The sequence below is a fragment of the Anopheles funestus genome, chromosome 3RL (assembly GCF_943734845.2).
Source record: "Anopheles funestus chromosome 3RL, idAnoFuneDA-416_04, whole genome shotgun sequence".
Lineage (NCBI taxonomy): Eukaryota > Metazoa > Arthropoda > Insecta > Diptera > Culicidae > Anopheles > Anopheles funestus.
In genome coordinates, this window is record NC_064599.1 from 65,598,718 (window position 1) to 65,615,818 (window position 17,101).

Consider the following 17,101-nt stretch of genomic DNA (forward strand, 5'->3'; position numbering starts at 1 on the left):
AGGGAGTTCAATTCTTCACGAAAATACGGAGCACAAAATCAATAATCCAGCGTTACATTTGTTAAGGATCGAAGGAGAAGGAGAAACAAGCGCGAACGAGACAGCTAGCGCGGCGCTGTCAGGACGAGGAGAGCGCAAGCGGAGTCAGTCTAACTCTAGCCTCCCTACGAGTAACATCTAACACACATCTAACACAGTTAATATACAAATAAAGCGAATTCTTAAAAACGGATCTAACAGTTTACTACATAAAAAATTGGTCCTTCGAACCGGATGTGACACTTCGAACTCGAACAAAGTGTTACATCATCTTACCGCTTACCCGTACCCAGTGCTAACCAAGTGCTTACACAGACATAAGACTAGTGAATATTTGGAGGTTATACCCTAGTGTTTCAAACCGCTAAAATGTCGCTAATGCATACGCCAACAACTGTGCCTGTTTCTGCAATTGCGGAAAAGGACAAACGGAACCCTGACGAGGGCAACGATTCGGATGAGGAATCATTTAAGGGATTTCTTTCAAGTGTAGTTGAAAAATCAAAAAATGAACGCCAAATTAACCATCTGTTGCGACAATTGAAAAGTGTGGAGAACATCTACGACAAAAGGTGCTCAGATATATCTGCTTTGAAATTGCTTGCGGAAAGGTTAAAGGATCTTTCGTCTAATGCTTCACTAATATTTTCATCTATATTGGAAACCGCCGATAGTGCAGAAGTTCAAATAGAAGAAGAACGTTTCGCAGAAATAGAGGAACAAATATTTGACTTAAAACTAAAGGTAGAACAAAAGCTACAGACGTTGACAACAACGGTCAAATCAGAACGTACGGAAGCATCTAGTGCACAACCACGTCGAATTAAACTTCCTGAACTTAAACTACCCAGTTTTGATGGATCGATTCGAGATTGGCCACCATTTCGTGATGCATTTTGTTCCATAATAGATTCTGCTGAACATTTAACCGATCGAGACAAACTAACATACCTACAATCTGCAGTTACAAAAGAAGCTAAACGTTCGATTGAAAACATAAGCATAACTTCTGCCAACTACGCAATAGCCTGGAAGCTTCTTACAGATAAATACGAAAACAAGTACCTACTACGCAAGGCTTATTGTGATGCGCTGTTTGAAATAGCCCCTATCAAAAAAGAGTGTCCGGAAATGCTGAACAATTTGATCGACGAGTTCGAACGAAATCTTCGTATGCTCCAGAACGAGGGAGAAAATCCCGAGAATTGGAGTACGCTTCTAGTTTTCCGTCTCACTTCCTTACTGGATTCAACCACGCTGCGACAGTGGGAGTTAACACGAAACAGCACGCACATACCCACATACGCCGATCTGATCGAGTTTCTCAGAAATCATTGCAGAACGTTGCAATCGGTGAAAAAAGTGTTCGTCAACGCTACGGAAGAAAGCCGCACAAAGCAGAACGAAAAAGGTGCAGGAAAGAAAACACACACTGTACATACAACAGTAACGGATTCAACGAAATGTGTTTTTTGTACCGAATCCAAGCACTCGCCTTTTGTATGCCAAGCTTTCAAAATTTTACCTGTCGTCAAGCGTAAGGACATAGTGAAAAACAAGTCATTATGTTTCAACTGTTTTTCGCCAAACCATCGGATAAGCCAATGCAGTTCCAGCTCTTGCCGTGTGTGTGGAATGAGACATCATACCATGTTACACGAGGAAGTTGAAACGCAGCGATCACAGTTATCACCAGTATCCAGCCAAAAGGTTGCTGAACCATCGCCATCTGTTTCCCACGTGTATATGAGCAAATCTTCAGACTTACCAACAACAATTCGTACCAATATCTTACTACAAACAGCAATAGTGCAAATATTTGATTCATTCGGACAACCACACCCGGTACGCATTTTGCTGGATTCCGGTGCGCAACTAAACATCATATCTCAACGACTGGTTCAACGCCTACGATTAGAAAAACATAGTGAAATGTATCGTATTGGAGGGATTGGAAAAACAAACGTAGTATCTCACCATCACGTAACTATAACCATTCAATCCATCCACTCTGATTTCACTTCAACCCTCAAATGCCATGTGTTGCCAGAAATAACAAACGATCTACCTTCCAGTAAAATCGACGTCACTTCATGGAACTTACCCTCAAACATAAAGCTAGCGGATCCTACATTTTTCCAACCCGGAAAAATCGATGTTCTAATGGGGATCGATTTGTTTTACAAGGTTATTGAGGAAGGCCTAATCAAACTCACAGACCACAGAACAATGCTGCAAAAAACTAGCCTTGGTTGGTTGGTCGCTGGACAACCAACAACTGTAAATTCTCCAGATACAGACACCTACCACGCCTTGCACGCATGCGCTATTGAAGACCAAGTAGCCAGATTTTGGGAGTTAGAATCTTGCCAGAACCAAAAGGGCATGTCAGTAGAAGAAACCACTTGCGAAGATCATTTTCTTACCACCCATACACGAAATTCAACTGGTCGATTTGTAGTCAGACTACCCACTAAACCTGATACCCTTTGCAAATTGGGTAATTCATTTCCTCCTGCAGAGAAAAGATTAAACCAGCTTCTAAACAGATTCCAGAAAAACCCAGAACTCAAACAAGCTTACGCCGATTTCATAAGCGAATACATCCAACTCGGACATATGGAGGAAATAGATTTGCCATCTGACGACAAACCATCCTACTTCTTACCTCACCACAGTGTATTGCGTCCTGATAGTCTGACAACAAAACTACGAGTAGTTTTCGACGCATCCTGTCCTTCTGATACCGGTGTATCATTAAATGATACGTTAATGGTAGGACCGACCGTGCAAGATGATCTGATTTCGATTATACTGAGGTTTCGAATGTCCAAATATGCCATAATAGCAGACATCGAAAAAATGTATAGGCAAATCCTAATGCATGAATCTGATCGCCCGTTACAACGAATATTGTGGAAAGCTGAACTCAACGAACCTACCCGAGTTTATCAGCTTAAAACAGTAACGTATGGCACATCTGCTGCACCGTATCTGGCAACCCGATGCTTAAAACAACTTGCAAAAGAAGGTCAACAAAAATATCCCATCGCTGCAGAAGTGTTAAACAGAGATTTTTACATGGACGACCTACTGACAGGAGTAGACGATTTGGAACATGGGAACATACTTTGTCTTCAACTAATTTCCCTCCTAGAATCAGCTGGTTTTCTGCTTCATAAATGGGCGTCGAATGATGCAGAGCTACTAAAGAATATTCCCAAAAACTTACAAGACGAACAGACTATCGTGAAGCTTGATGAAACCCTAAAACCAATAAAAACCTTAGGACTGAAATGGGATACCAATAATGACACCTTTCTAATCGACGCACCGCAGTGGCAAGAAATAGTATACGTCACCAAAAGAAGCGTACTGTCCGACACCGCACGATTGTTTGATCCTTTGGGAATGGTTGGACCGGTTATATTGCTTGCCAAACTCTTCTTGCAAGATCTGTGGAAGGAACAGCTAACTTGGGACGAACCATTGTCACATGAATTTCAACAACGTTGGGTGCTCATCCGCAACAATATGGCACAGCTCCATGATCTTTCAGTACCAAGATGGGTAATATCTACAACTAAACCAGAACGCATCGAGCTGCATGGATTTTGTGATGCCTCCGAGCGAGCTTATGGAGCATGCATTTACGTACGTACAATAGTTTCAGACAGTTTCTCATCTCATCTTCTTATATCCAAATCACGCGTGGCTCCAATAGGCAATTCAAAGAAGGAGAGGAAACTCAGTTTGCCCAGATTGGAATTGTGCTCCGCGCATTTGCTGGCTCATCTTTACCAAAAGGTGCGGACCGCAATGCACTCTGACATTCCATCCTACTTTTGGTCAGACTCGACAATAGTTTTACACTGGCTAGCATCTCCATCATCCCGCTGGAAGAATTTCATCGCGAATCGAGTCTCTGACATACAACATCTGACTTCAGAAAATTGGCATCATGTTCCTGGCTCACAAAACCCTGCAGATTACATCTCACGAGGAGTAAACCCGGATCAATTAAAGGATTGTCATAGCTGGTGGAATGGACCAGAATGGCTAACCCAATCATCACACTTCTGGCCTACTCAACCGCGCTCACCTGATCCTCTACTTAATAGTGGTGTTCTGGAAGAACGAGTCACCTTAATCAGCCAACCTCTACCGCCGAACGAAATATTCTTACTTTGCTCATCTTACACCAAACTACAACAACGTGTCGCGTGGATACGTCGCTACCTACATAACATCAAACCCGCTAATAAGGAAAAGAAACTGAAGCCATACCTAAGCCTGCAAGAACTCAACGATGCAACCAAGGTTCTTGTACGTATAGCTCAAAAGGAGAGTTTCGCTGACGAATTCATTAGCCTTACCAAATCCGGACAAGTCAACCCAACTTCACGCTTAAACGCTTTAACTCCTTATCTGAAGGATGACTTGCTTCATGTAGGAGGACGACTTCGACATGCCAACGTATCTGAGTCCAGAAAACATCCACTAATTTTACCCGCCAGTCATCCACTTACCCTGCTGATTGCCGATCATTACCACCGTAATCTTCTACACGCTGGACCGCAGCTGTTGATTTCTTCAATTAGGGAAAAATTTTGGCCGTTACGAGCAAGGAATCTGGCTCGCCGAGTTGTTCATTCCTGCGTAAGATGCTTTCGCTGCCGACCTTCTACCTTAGAACAACTGATGGGAGATTTACCTCGAGAACGCGTCACTCCAACAATGCCTTTCTTACGCACTGGTGTGGATTTATGTGGACCGATATTTTACAAATATCCACATCGTAAGGCGCAACCAATCAAGAGTTATGTGGCCATTTTTGTATGTCTGGTTGTAAAAGCAGTACACATCGAATTGGTTGCTGATCTCTCAACGAACGCTTTTCTGACCGCACTTCGTCGCTTCGTGTCACGACGTGGACGACCGCAGCTCATCGAATGTGACAACGCGAAAAACTTTGTTGGAGCATCGCGAGAACTTGTTCAACTGGCAAAACAGTTTCGGGATCAACAGTGGCAGCAGACAATTTCAAATTCTTGTGCCAAGGATGGAATTGACTTCAAGTTCATACCTCCGCGTTCTCCCAATTTTGGGGGATTATGGGAAGCGGCTGTGAAGTCTTTCAAGACTCATCTCAAACCTACTATCGGAAACACGATCCTAACGCACGAAGAACTAACCACCCTACTAACTCAAATCGAATCGTGTTTAAACTCAAGGCCGCTCACACCACTATCATCAGACCCGAATGATTTTGAAGCACTAACCCCTGCCCATTTCCTTATCCATAGACAACAAATGAATCTAGCAGAACCGTCCTATGAGACTCTTCCTACCAACCGATTGAATAGGTATCAACTAACCCAGGAATTTCTACGTCGCTTGTGGAAGCGATGGTCGACTGATTACCTATCCGGATTACATCCCAAAACAAAATGGACCCGTCAACGGGATAACATCACCGTAGGCACCATGGTTCTCGTAAAGGAAGACAATCTTCCTCCGCTAAAGTGGTGTCTAGGAAGAGTCATCAACGTCATAAAGGGAGCAGACGATAATATTAGAGTGGTATTAATCAAAACTAAGGACGGAGAATTTAAACGATCGATTTCTAAAATATGTGTCCTTCCGATCAACGAGTCTAATACCGCCGAATGTTGAATCACTCGGGATGATTCAACGGGGGGGAGAATGTTAAGGATCGAAGGAGAAGGAGAAACAAGCGCGAACGAGACAGCTAGCGCGGCGCTGTCAGGACGAGGAGAGCGCAAGCGGAGTCAGTCTAACTCTAGCCTCCCTACGAGTAACATCTAACACACATCTAACACAGTTAATATACAAATAAAGCGAATTCTTAAAAACGGATCTAACAGTTTACTACAACATTATTTTTCCGACATTTGGCATTTTTGGCCCGTACCTTGATTGTTTAACAGCTAGATTAGTTGCCACGGGAGATAAAAATGTTTCCATACTGTTCGAGAATCACCTTTTTCCAAGCATATTAATTGCGCCGATGAATCAGTCGAACTGCTCTCAATGTGTGTCACACAAACACTCCATGGCAACAATTTCTGTTTTTCTTCTACGGATTCGCACAAACGTGCAAAGAGTGCAAAAGGCAACTGCCGATCGGCGATGAAGCGTTCGAACAATGCGTTGCTTTTGGTGTGCAAATTTATTTCGCAAAACCTTATTTCGGAAGCCCTTGAACGGCCTAGAAACGTGATTCGCGCTGACGACGCTTGTCATACCGCTGTATAGAATTCGTACCTCAATCACATCCACCGCCCAGCTCCTGGTCATTTTCCTTTCGCGCACTGGCACAATTGTGGCACGTTTTCCCTTTGATGTTGACACTTTCACTTGTCACCTGCGTTTTGGTATGCCGCTGCTCGCTGGTTTCTGATTACAACGTTAAAACGGTTCTTCGGAGAGGAGTTTGTTTTTATTTCACGAGCTCGGAAATGGTTTCCGATTGTAGTAAAAGGGGTGGCGTAGGTTTTTGCGGTTCCCGTGCAAAGGTGAGAAGTGTTTCAATTTTCAACTTTTAATCACGTCACGTGACCGTTGCGGAGGAAAAACCAAAGCTTGGGTCTGGTACGTTTGGTAAACCAGCGATAGGGTTGCCTTTAATTTAAAAAGTTGTCCATCGAAGTGGCCTTCATTATCCTAAAATGAAATCCTCGATTTTTTTTTCTCAAGCTTCTGGGGATGCTTGGAGATATGGCAGAAAGGCGGGAAAAAGGTTTTGAAAAGGGATTGATTAAAATCTTTTCTTAGTGCATTGACAGCCTTCAATGAAATTGATGATGAAGAAAGTTAAAGCAGAATTAAGAAAGGAAGAAATTGAAAGCGATTGTTTAGCAAATATTAACCCTCGAGACAGAAATCTTTATCCAATGTTTATCGCTTGTCGCTAGCGTAACTTACACGTAACCGTTTTACTGCGTGTAAAACCACTCCGATTCGGCAAACCATCTTCGACAGATGTTAGAGCAATCGTCTAAAAATAAACCCGAACAATCGATTTTCAAATCGGAACACCCGACGATCGCTAACATAAACGGGGGAGAAAAAAGGACCCGAGGCAAAGGGACCGTACCGCAAACCTTTTGCCACGACAAAGGATCACGGGCTGTATGCGAAGGGACAATCGTTTTGCGGTACAGCGATACAGCGAAAATGTTTGACTTCATCTCACCCTGGACCCTGTGGACCGGTGAGCAAATGCAATCACTGGGAAGGGATCGGTATGTGGCCGGAACTGTGACCGGGACGATACCGCAACCGCAGTGAAATTCAATAATAAAAGGTAGCGAAAGACTAAGCATAACGAACGAAAAGGGAACGGACGGATAATAATCGTCAAACAGATGGCTTGGCTTAACTGACAAGCTTAGAAATGTTGGTTTGAGGATGGCTCAGTCGGGATTCTTTTTTTTTCAAAACGTGGTTTTAGATGGTAAAAAATTGTTACAATAATCCACGAAATAAAGGGTGTAACGCAAAAGGCAAAATATTGTTTACACAAGTTGTTGAAAATCTGTTCACTAACCCTGCAGGGTGAAAGATGCATGATTTATGGAGGATATCAAAATGAGAACAAATTGATAGAGAAAAAGATAAAGAGAAAGACTTTTTTATACATCGTTTATACTGGTTGGATTTTAAAGCAGATAGCAAAAAGGGAATAAATTTTACTTCAGCCAATTGATGTAATCTTGCTTATTAATGGAAATAGTAATCTCAGCTCAATGTACATTGAACTCTTGGCAATTGAGTGAGTTAATTTATAGCAACCTTAGATGAATAACTACATCAAGATGTACAGATGCTAAAGAAGAATACCTTATAGAGAATCATATAGTTGACCCTGCTAGGTTGGGTCTGTTTTAGTTGGGATATTCGTTAGTTGACACCCCCAATAGCTGGATCGTGTACCAAGTAAAGAGGTTGCCATTTCTCATGGACATACCCAGAGCATGTTTCATTTGATATTAACATCCATAATTGAAAATACGTCAAACAACCCAACTGTTGAGTTGTAAACTCCCTAGTTGGTAAGATGTCATATCCCAAGCAGTGAGGTCTTTCCGGAGGTCTTTGTCATATACAACCTCATAGACATCTAATGCTTGAATATTAACTTAAGTTTAGTTAGAACTTGGTACTACTTAGACTGCCCATTCAAGTATGTGATATTGGTACCAGACTTACATAACAGGAGCGTGTGTCAAATTCTATTAGAACTATTCTACGGGTAAACATAGTTAAGGAACATCAGAAATGACAGGCCAACCTGTAGATGTTGCAGTACGACAAAAGAAGAATACTGGTTATTAGAGACTGGAGACACTGGAGAGTAGAGACTGGTTAGACGATTTGAGGATAACCTAAGAATTTTGATGGCCATAGTTCTTCTTCTTCTTGGCCTGGTCAGGATCAAGCACGTTGTGAAGAGATGGACCAGGTTCGACTCCACCTTATCCAACCAACGAGCTTGCTGGGCTCCTATAAGTCTCGTGCCGAATGGGTCGCTGACGAGCACCTTCCTGGTGGGTCAGTTATCGTATCCTTCCGGCTTTGGCAACCGTAAGGATATCTGCATCGAAAATTATTATCCTTCTCCACACGTCTCGCTCTCACACACCGCCAAAGATAGTCGTTAGGACACGCCGTTCGAAAACGGCAAGTGTATTGGCGTTCTCCGAATGTTCGATGTCCTTCCGAATGATTATAGGTAGTATCAGAAATTATAGCAACTCCAAATGAATTATCAAATGAACTATATTGAGGAACTATCGCGCAGAGATAGCGAATAAAGAGTCTGCTAGTAGAGCTATGACAAAGAAACCCCTAAGTCTATCCTCAAGTAAACTCCTGGAGATTACAAACAGTTTCTATTACGATTGTTCCTTTAAATGGTTTATACTCAACAAACTGGAGACCAAGATTAGAACTCTTCTGATTCACGTAATACCCTTTGAAGTTATTTAATAAAGATGTCAAGAATTACAAAAAAAAAATTCTCAAGTAAAATGTCATAATAGCTACATGAGACATTAAAAACTCCTGCCGCTCGTAACATCCCAATCCTTTCCCCAAGCATTGTTCAAACGCAAATAGCATCGGTTGTACTACCTATCGCAACTTAAAGCAATCAAGATAGCCGCTTAAATGAGACAAATTGATGCGAACCGGAAGCCATATGCGAAACAGTGATTAAATGCAGTAATATTTCCTCACGTAACGACCATCATTGCGGTCAATCGCATCTTCACATCATCCCATCGCCAAATTGCGGACCGTTTGATGATGACAGAAGCAGATTTCTCCCAGGGGCAGATAGGTCAGTTTATTTTTCAACCCTCCTCGGGTGCCGGTTACAGTTTTTGCGGTCGATCAGTATAGTTAATCAAACGCAAAATTGGATCCCGCAGTTTCTCCCGTCTGTCCGGTACCTTGCCTATCTGCCCGGGACGATCTATCCCAGCGTCAGCGCGTGTGTGAGTGTGTGTTTCTGCTTCCGAATTCGATTATATGAACACCGAACGGTTTGGTTTGTTAAAAATGGGGAAAAAGATAAATACATCCTTCCAGGCAGGAGGGAGGATTGATTCGAGAGGTACCACCGTGCGGTAGCATTAAACCGTTAATACGCAAAGTGATCAAAGCGATACCGATGCGATGCCTGTTATCGTACGCAGGATGTGGCCGAACTTTTAACTTCACCGTAAGGGTCTAGGGGTTCCAGTTTTTGCCCTATCGAGTGGGAAATGATGAAGCCCGGTAGTGCGATGTAGCTTTCATCATGTAGCGATGGGATAATGGCCATGTGAATTACGCAACGAGCACGACAACACACGGAGAAAACGAAAACCCATCTTTCGTACGCGAACATGTGCGTACGGTTTTGTGGAATCTTTGTGCATTGAAGATCTACAGGAAGATAACACAGGAGTGGGGAAACTAATGTTGGCTTCCGAAACGACGAGTTTCTCCCCGTCCACTTTACTTGCCGCGTAGTTTCAGTAAGTTAAATGAAGGAAACCAATAAATTTATTAGATTACCGATAGTGACTTTTGTTTGCAAAGGTTTGGATTTTTTTCCCCATCTTTTTTGTTCCTTTGGTCGTTGTCTTTCCTTTTATTGCCATCTATCCCTTAGGTTGGGAAAAACTAAATCAAACAGCAACCAACAGGACTGACTATTTCTGCGGGGAGAGAGCACACATTTTCAATTGCGCTGGGGTTCCCTTGGAAAATCTACCAGGGGAATTGCCAAAAATTGAACCGTGCGAGTAGAACAACAATGGTCCCGAAGCCGTACCGTCTCTTCACCAAAAGCATACCACCATGTGCGCCATCAGTGGGAATTAAATCGAAGGGAAAAATGCAATAAATGTTCCAAATACTTCGGAATATGAAGCAGAGGAAGTTGCTGTTTGTACAAAAGCGCTTCCATTATGTTTTTGGGTACGTATTTCGACGAGTTCCAACTCAACTCCAACAAGTCGGATGCCGTTGCGGGGATAATGCACGGGGATAAGTTTTTCCGTTTTCAAGCAGTGACGCTTAAAATGCGCCAGCAATTCGTAAATGGAACGGAAGCAACAATTTTTCAAGGCTACCCGTCGGTGGGTGTTTTCCGTCTTTTTTGTGGGTTGGGATGAAAAACTTTAGTCCTCGGTTCACAAAACTTAGGTATGAATATTTATCAAGCATTCCGGTGGAATCGACGCGTGATAGAGCAGACGCAAAACTTTCGAAACCTATTGATGAACTTCTTGCCCAATTTTTTTCCTTTCTTTCTTGGTTCCTCCAAACATTGTGTAAGGTATCCAAGACTTGGATAGAATGGGAAAACTAAAAGGTTTAGTTTTCTTTTATTGCAAAACGTGGCTTATAAGCTATTTCATTTTCATGTCACAAGCCATAATTCATGCGTTTTCTTTTTTTTTTTTTGTTGCCTAAAGTCGTTTTAGTGATGAATACCGGGAAACTTAACAAGACGTTTTGGGAGTTCCTGGAAAAAAGTTGGGCCGTGAAAGAGATCCGGCGATGGGTTTAATTAGGTGAATTTAAGTTTTCATAATATTGACATTCAACATTGAAGAAGATTCCACCCGAAAGCTGTTGCTTGGCAGCCAAGGAAACAAATTAATTGGGACTTATGATGCAATGCCAACAAGGAGTAAGGAGTACTGAAATATTAAACATATTTACCAAAAAGATATCGAAAACAAAACACTCAAATAAACTTTACTTCCAGCCAGTATAAAAACCGAAAGTCTCGATACTCCAAGCTTTCCATCTCACAGCAGATGTGGCGGTGCGTTGTTTCATAAGGTGAAAATAGTTTTTCCTCCGTCTGGGTCTGGGGAATCGCCCATCCATTCCCAAAAAGGCCGAACACTTTTTCATCTGATAAGAATATTCTCCCCCTTTATGGTATATTGTGAATGTTTTTTTGATTTATGAACACCGGTCTTTGGTAGTCTGTTTTTATTGCAATTGGGGTTTGAGGATTTCTATGAGATCGCTGAGCTCATGAATTTTCTGCTCTCGATGGCGCCAGCCTGACAGATAGAGCGTACGTGATGCGATCTGGCATTGCCGCTTTGTCCTAATCTTAATCGGAAGATTTATCGATGTTTGATTTTGTTCAACGATGAGCAACAATAACAACGCCCTTTGCCATACCATTTGAATGTCCGAGACGGGTTTTTTTTTTCTTTTGTAATCCAATCGTATCAATAACCCCATTTAATGGATATACTTGTGTAATGTCATGTGCCATAATTTTGTGCCATAATAGTACAAAACTATTTACTTTTTTTAGTTTAAAAATTATGCAATCCTAATGTAACAAAAGGGGAAGCAAAACACGCTAATGACAATGTAAGTAGCATTTCAAAAGACACGCAAAAAACAAGTTGTCACACTTAATCGAAACGTGCTTGATTATGTTGTGTATTGTGAAGAAAATTAAACTGCAGCAACTTAGACAACGATAAGAGAGAGAGAGCGAAAAATCGGAAATCTACACGCTAATTATCACGTTTTCTGTTGGTAAATCCTTTGTACGTGATATACGAGCTAATATGCTTTGTGGTTTTGTGCAAACAGTTCCGGTGTCCTGTTGCGCCAACACATCTACAGCCCTAGACACTTTCCATGTGCAGCAGAGTAACGGAAGAGGATGAAGTTTGGCAAAGTTGTGTCATTTCTAATTTTGAGCATATTTTCCTTGTTGGAGAGTTGAAGTAGAACAATGAAAAAAAAGAAAAGTTGGTACCAGGCAAACAGAACAGAAAGGCAAAACCCACGTAATGGATGTAGTGAAAGAATTGGAAAGAGTTTTAACTCCATCTCTAGAAGAAAAGCGGAACTTTCATTAGCGCGCGCGACCATTGCTTGGAAAGCAATCAATGGAAAATATCGGTGGAATAGCTGTGTATCGATGGCAAAATGGATAAGTTACCCGGGGTTACAGTGATAGTTCGGAGAAGAAAACAAGACATTAATACCCTGCAGCAATATCCAAGATTTATCTTGTAATCGGGATAGCTGACAGGACGTTAGTAGACGAGTCTAATCTACTACGGGGATAACTTTGTTCCAATCCAATTAACAGTAATAATGTGGTGTATCATATCGTGCGCAGGAATGCATCGAAGAACACTAATCAAGACGACGATGGTAAGACATACAACTTGGATCGAACATCACCCACCATTCGGGGAGATCGCTTGAATTGGTTTTAATATATTTATTTTTACCAATTTCTTACTTGAAAAAAAGAAAAATGTAAAACTAAAACCCATTCCGGATCCAGTTCGTTACGGATTGGACAATAGAATGCCTCCTTTATTTCCTTGTCTTGTCCGAAGTTTACTATCGGACGGTTTTACTACTAGCACAAGGTATGCAAAAATGGATTTGCATAAGCCACTGTGTTCGATGTTCCTTTTCTGGTTCAGTTGCGCTATTGCAAAAACCGTTCAACGAATGGACACCTTGCACCAGAGCAGCTAAAGAGGGTTTGGCTAATTTGAAATGCAAATATTTTAACATCACGTGCACATCACGAGGAAGTCAGTCGTTAGCAAACAAGACAAAGAAAGGTAGAGAGAGAGAGATACAGAGAGAGAGAGAAAAGGTAAATGTTTTTTTTTTGGTGCACTATTTGAAAAACATCTGCATCAAAGCACCTTTTCCGGTGGGTCATTGTTTGAGGATGCAAATGCATCCTGTCCATCGACTAGATTGAGGAGGAGAAGGATTTGAGGTTATCTACCAAGGATGGGAGGGAGTTGTTGTCACCGGGAAGTATCGTTCATTCTCCAGAGACCGTACTGATGATGGACGGGAAGTTTGCTGGGAAGTATCCAGAGGTTTTACGCTATCCGAAACACCACACCGAGGGAGTACCTTGGGGAAATACCCACGGATAGGAAGACTGAACGCTCTTTCATTTCAATTAAGTGCCAATGAAAATCGGTCGATAATGGACTTTAATTTCACTTTTCGTAACAGATGCATAGAGCACAAGCCTGGCTGCAAATCACACGCATGAATTTGTACACCGGCAGCAACCGGCTCTACCATGCTGATTGGAGTCTTTGTAGACGAGCGCCACTGTGAATGGATCCGTAGCCTACAGAACCGGACCGGTTGGTACACAACCTCAACACATTGTCACATTGAGTTGGGAATGGAAATCACTTCGAGACAACCGGACAACTGTTACTACAACGTTCCGTTCCGATGTGACGACCTTAACTCCAATCCCTCCCCACCCGCCGTATATCCCGATCCGAATTCGTAAGGTTGTCTGGTGCGTTGGGACGTTGTAGCACATCGATTACCAAACCGAAGACGCTTTGGGAAAACGCAAACAAAAGTTGATTAAGAGTCATGACTACGAAGACATCGTTTATCCTTTGGCCCATATGTGCCGGAAACGTTGGCATGGACCATGCCGGAGTCTGTCGCAAAGGAAGCTAAGAAAACATCGTCTCGTTCGAACTTCGGGATCTGGAGAACGTAAAAGGGCAAAGCAGTTTATGATGAAGATGGTCAAAGCTTGCACCGTAGCCGTCTGATTCTGTTGACTTTTGATTAGGTTATTGGAATTTGCCGTCAACGTCTTCGTATCGTATCCACAGGACGTATCGATATCCGGTTTGGAAAACGGAAGCTGATTACGAATTACCGAACGCCGAGCAAACCGACGCTCGGACGCCGGGTTTTCCGAATCGTACAAATTGTAATCGATGGCAGCCAACTATCAACATGCCGTTTGTCAATTACGGATCAGTTGACAAGATATTCTTGCTGTGCTGACATGTCTCATGGAAGATGTTCGTACAAGCAGCATTCGATACCACTTTGCACAAATCGGTGTACCGAGATGCATTCGTCCATAACGTGCCCATTGGAGAATGGTTTTTTATTGAAGTGAACAAATGCTGATGACATCTTGCCAACCAATTCTCGGGTAATTGGAATGAGATGTTTTGCATATCGCAATGGAAAATAGGACGGTAACTCCGTTAGCTAAACTAATTACTGATTCATGTCTAGTGATTCTTGAAAACAGTAGAACTTACTTCTCGTTGCCTTACAGGCGTATCGATTCTTCAACAGGAGGACGGGAGAATACGGGAGTAGCCTTGGAAAATCCTGTCAAACATAACACTCCATCCAAGGACACACTAAAGTGCCCAACGAAGGAAATAAAACTGACAGAACCGACGGCTTCTCGCATTACTTCTCCAAAATCTGTCAATAAGTTATTGTTAGCCACGGTAACCGTATACCGCGTTGATGCTTTTCCTTGCCTATGGCCATAATCTTCTGTCGTCTGCCACAAGATGGCATTCGAAACAGGTAAACACACATACATACATCAATCAAACGTCTGCCACAGATCGACGAGATGAACGTGCAAAACATCCAAGCACAGGAGTGCCCGTGAAGTTACGGGATATTCACGTGCCATGAAGTTCATTTTTACTCTTTGTTTTTCCAACGGTTTTTTTTTGCTCTTCAACGAACCACATTCTCCGATTCGCTTCGTCATAAATAATGAAATGATAAAAGTAAGCTTTTCCTTACCGTAAGCCGTTTCCCGGGTGAAGAGAAAAACCAGCAGAATGTGGCAAACGAAGCCAGCCATACTGCTGCTTTCGGGTACGATTCTTCGTAGCTTCGTGGTGGTGGGGCTGCTGCTACTGGGTTGGATGGAAATACTTTTCCTCGGTCGGTTTCACTCGCGAGGGTAGGATGGGATTTACGGGCTTCCTGTTGGCACTTTCAAACCGTCACTCGCACAAAAACACACACCCCGCACACATCCGTGTATTAGCAGGCGCACCTGGCAAATAGTACCGGCTTCCGAGGCCGATCACCCACGGGACCGGGTTTGTAGCACAGGACGCAGGCCGTCGTTCGCCAGCTAAGTGTTTAGTATTTTACCCACTGAAGAGCACTAATTTCCGCACACTCCCGGGAGGTTGCTTAAGGCCATTTTCTACCACGCTTGTTTCGAAACTTTCGACAGTACCGGCGTGGGGGGAAAAGGAAGCAGCACACGAACGGTAGTAATACGCACACCTCAGCTCGTCTTGAGGTGAGAGATGGAAATTTTCACAAACACACACACACACTCACTCAGATTCACGCTTCTCCACTAGAACCCGGAAGTAGAAACAGCACTAAGAGAATTGTGAAGGAAGAATGAAAGAAAAACCATTAAAAACAAATAAAGCAAAAATCACATCATGTTGAATGGGGACGAGCAAATGGCATCACATTCCAACTCAGCCCTCGGCTAAAGATGACCGTTCTATCTAGCAGAGGGGAACGCAGTAGGGAAAGGACACTCAACACTCACTCGCACGCACACTAATGGGGCCGGATGATCTTCAGGCTTTTGTTTTTTTTGTTTCGCTGTTGAGACTATTATTTTCGCTTTAGCTCCTGTATTTACCTTTGTTTTTGTGCTTGCTTGCTTTGTTTTGCCAGCTATTGTTTTTTTTCATTTTGTCTTCCTACCTGTCCTATCCGAGCTAATCCACCTCTCCGGCAAACTTAAGGGCTGGGTTTGTACTTTATGCTGGTGCATGTATAGTAAGGTGAAGAGCCACCCGACGGTTCTTAAACGATGCAAAAGTGTCCGTCCGTTTAGCTTCGTTTGCTTTCAGCTTTTTGGGATAATTTGTCTCACTTGCTAGCACACCCACCAGGACGGAGGGAGGGTTGTTAAGCGCAATCACCAGGTTTTTCTTTCAACACCACTGTTGCTTCGATTTGCTTGCAGTGCAAAGATGTGCGAGCGAGCGAGCGGGCGAGTTTGGTGAAAATTTATGGTGATTTAGTTGCAACACAGCAGGTCGCGTTTTTTTTTTAAACCACCCTTGCATATGCTGAAACTTTTCAGGTATTTTATTTTTCTATCGCTTGGCACGTGTTTTCACCCCACCAAAAAAAACAAAAAAAAAATGAGCCAAAGTTTTTGAAGGCGCGTTTATGAGTTACCGTGAAAACGCGCCCAAAGCTGATTTTAAGGACTTTGAAGTTTTGCGCGCATGGTGGTAATAAATAATGGCGATTATCCTTTTATGTGTAGAGCAGTGTTCGCTCTTTGTGTCTTTTTGTCTACAATCAAAAGCTAACCTTGTTTCGGCGCTCGTTTTACCGGAAGTGCTCGGCTTTAAATCTTCTTTTTCCTGTTTTTTTTTGCATATTTCGTTGATGGGTTTTTGGGTGAATCTTTGGCAAAGTTGATTTGGTCTGAAATGTGAAAGTTCACCGGTGGCACTTCCGGCAATCATCGATCGTTGGTGCTCTTTTCGGGTTTAAAACAAAAAGCCTTTTGCCGTGCAAAAATACGATTACAACTGCTTTTGGCACACCGCGCAAAACTGGACTCTCACCGGCATTGCCTTCCGGGGTGGCGTTATAGCGCGGGTTTGTGGAACAATTTGGCACGAACTTCCCCATCGTTATCAGCAGTTTAAATGCATTAACCTAGAAA

At 42.7% G+C, this 17,101-nt stretch overlaps 1 protein-coding gene across 2 annotated transcripts in view; it reads right to left on the reverse strand.

Annotated features, from left to right (window-relative positions):
• The window catches only part of LOC125769102 (protein amalgam-like), an 87,071-nt gene that overhangs the window by 53,774 nt on the left and 16,196 nt on the right, over positions 1-17,101 (reverse strand). For both annotated transcript variants that reach the window (XM_049437568.1, XM_049437567.1), the window contains exon 2: positions 15,181-15,779. In XM_049437568.1, coding sequence (XP_049293525.1) covers positions 15,181-15,241 — 61 coding nt within the window. In that variant the 5' untranslated portion in view covers positions 15,242-15,779. The remainder of the gene's footprint in view (positions 1-15,180; positions 15,780-17,101) is intronic.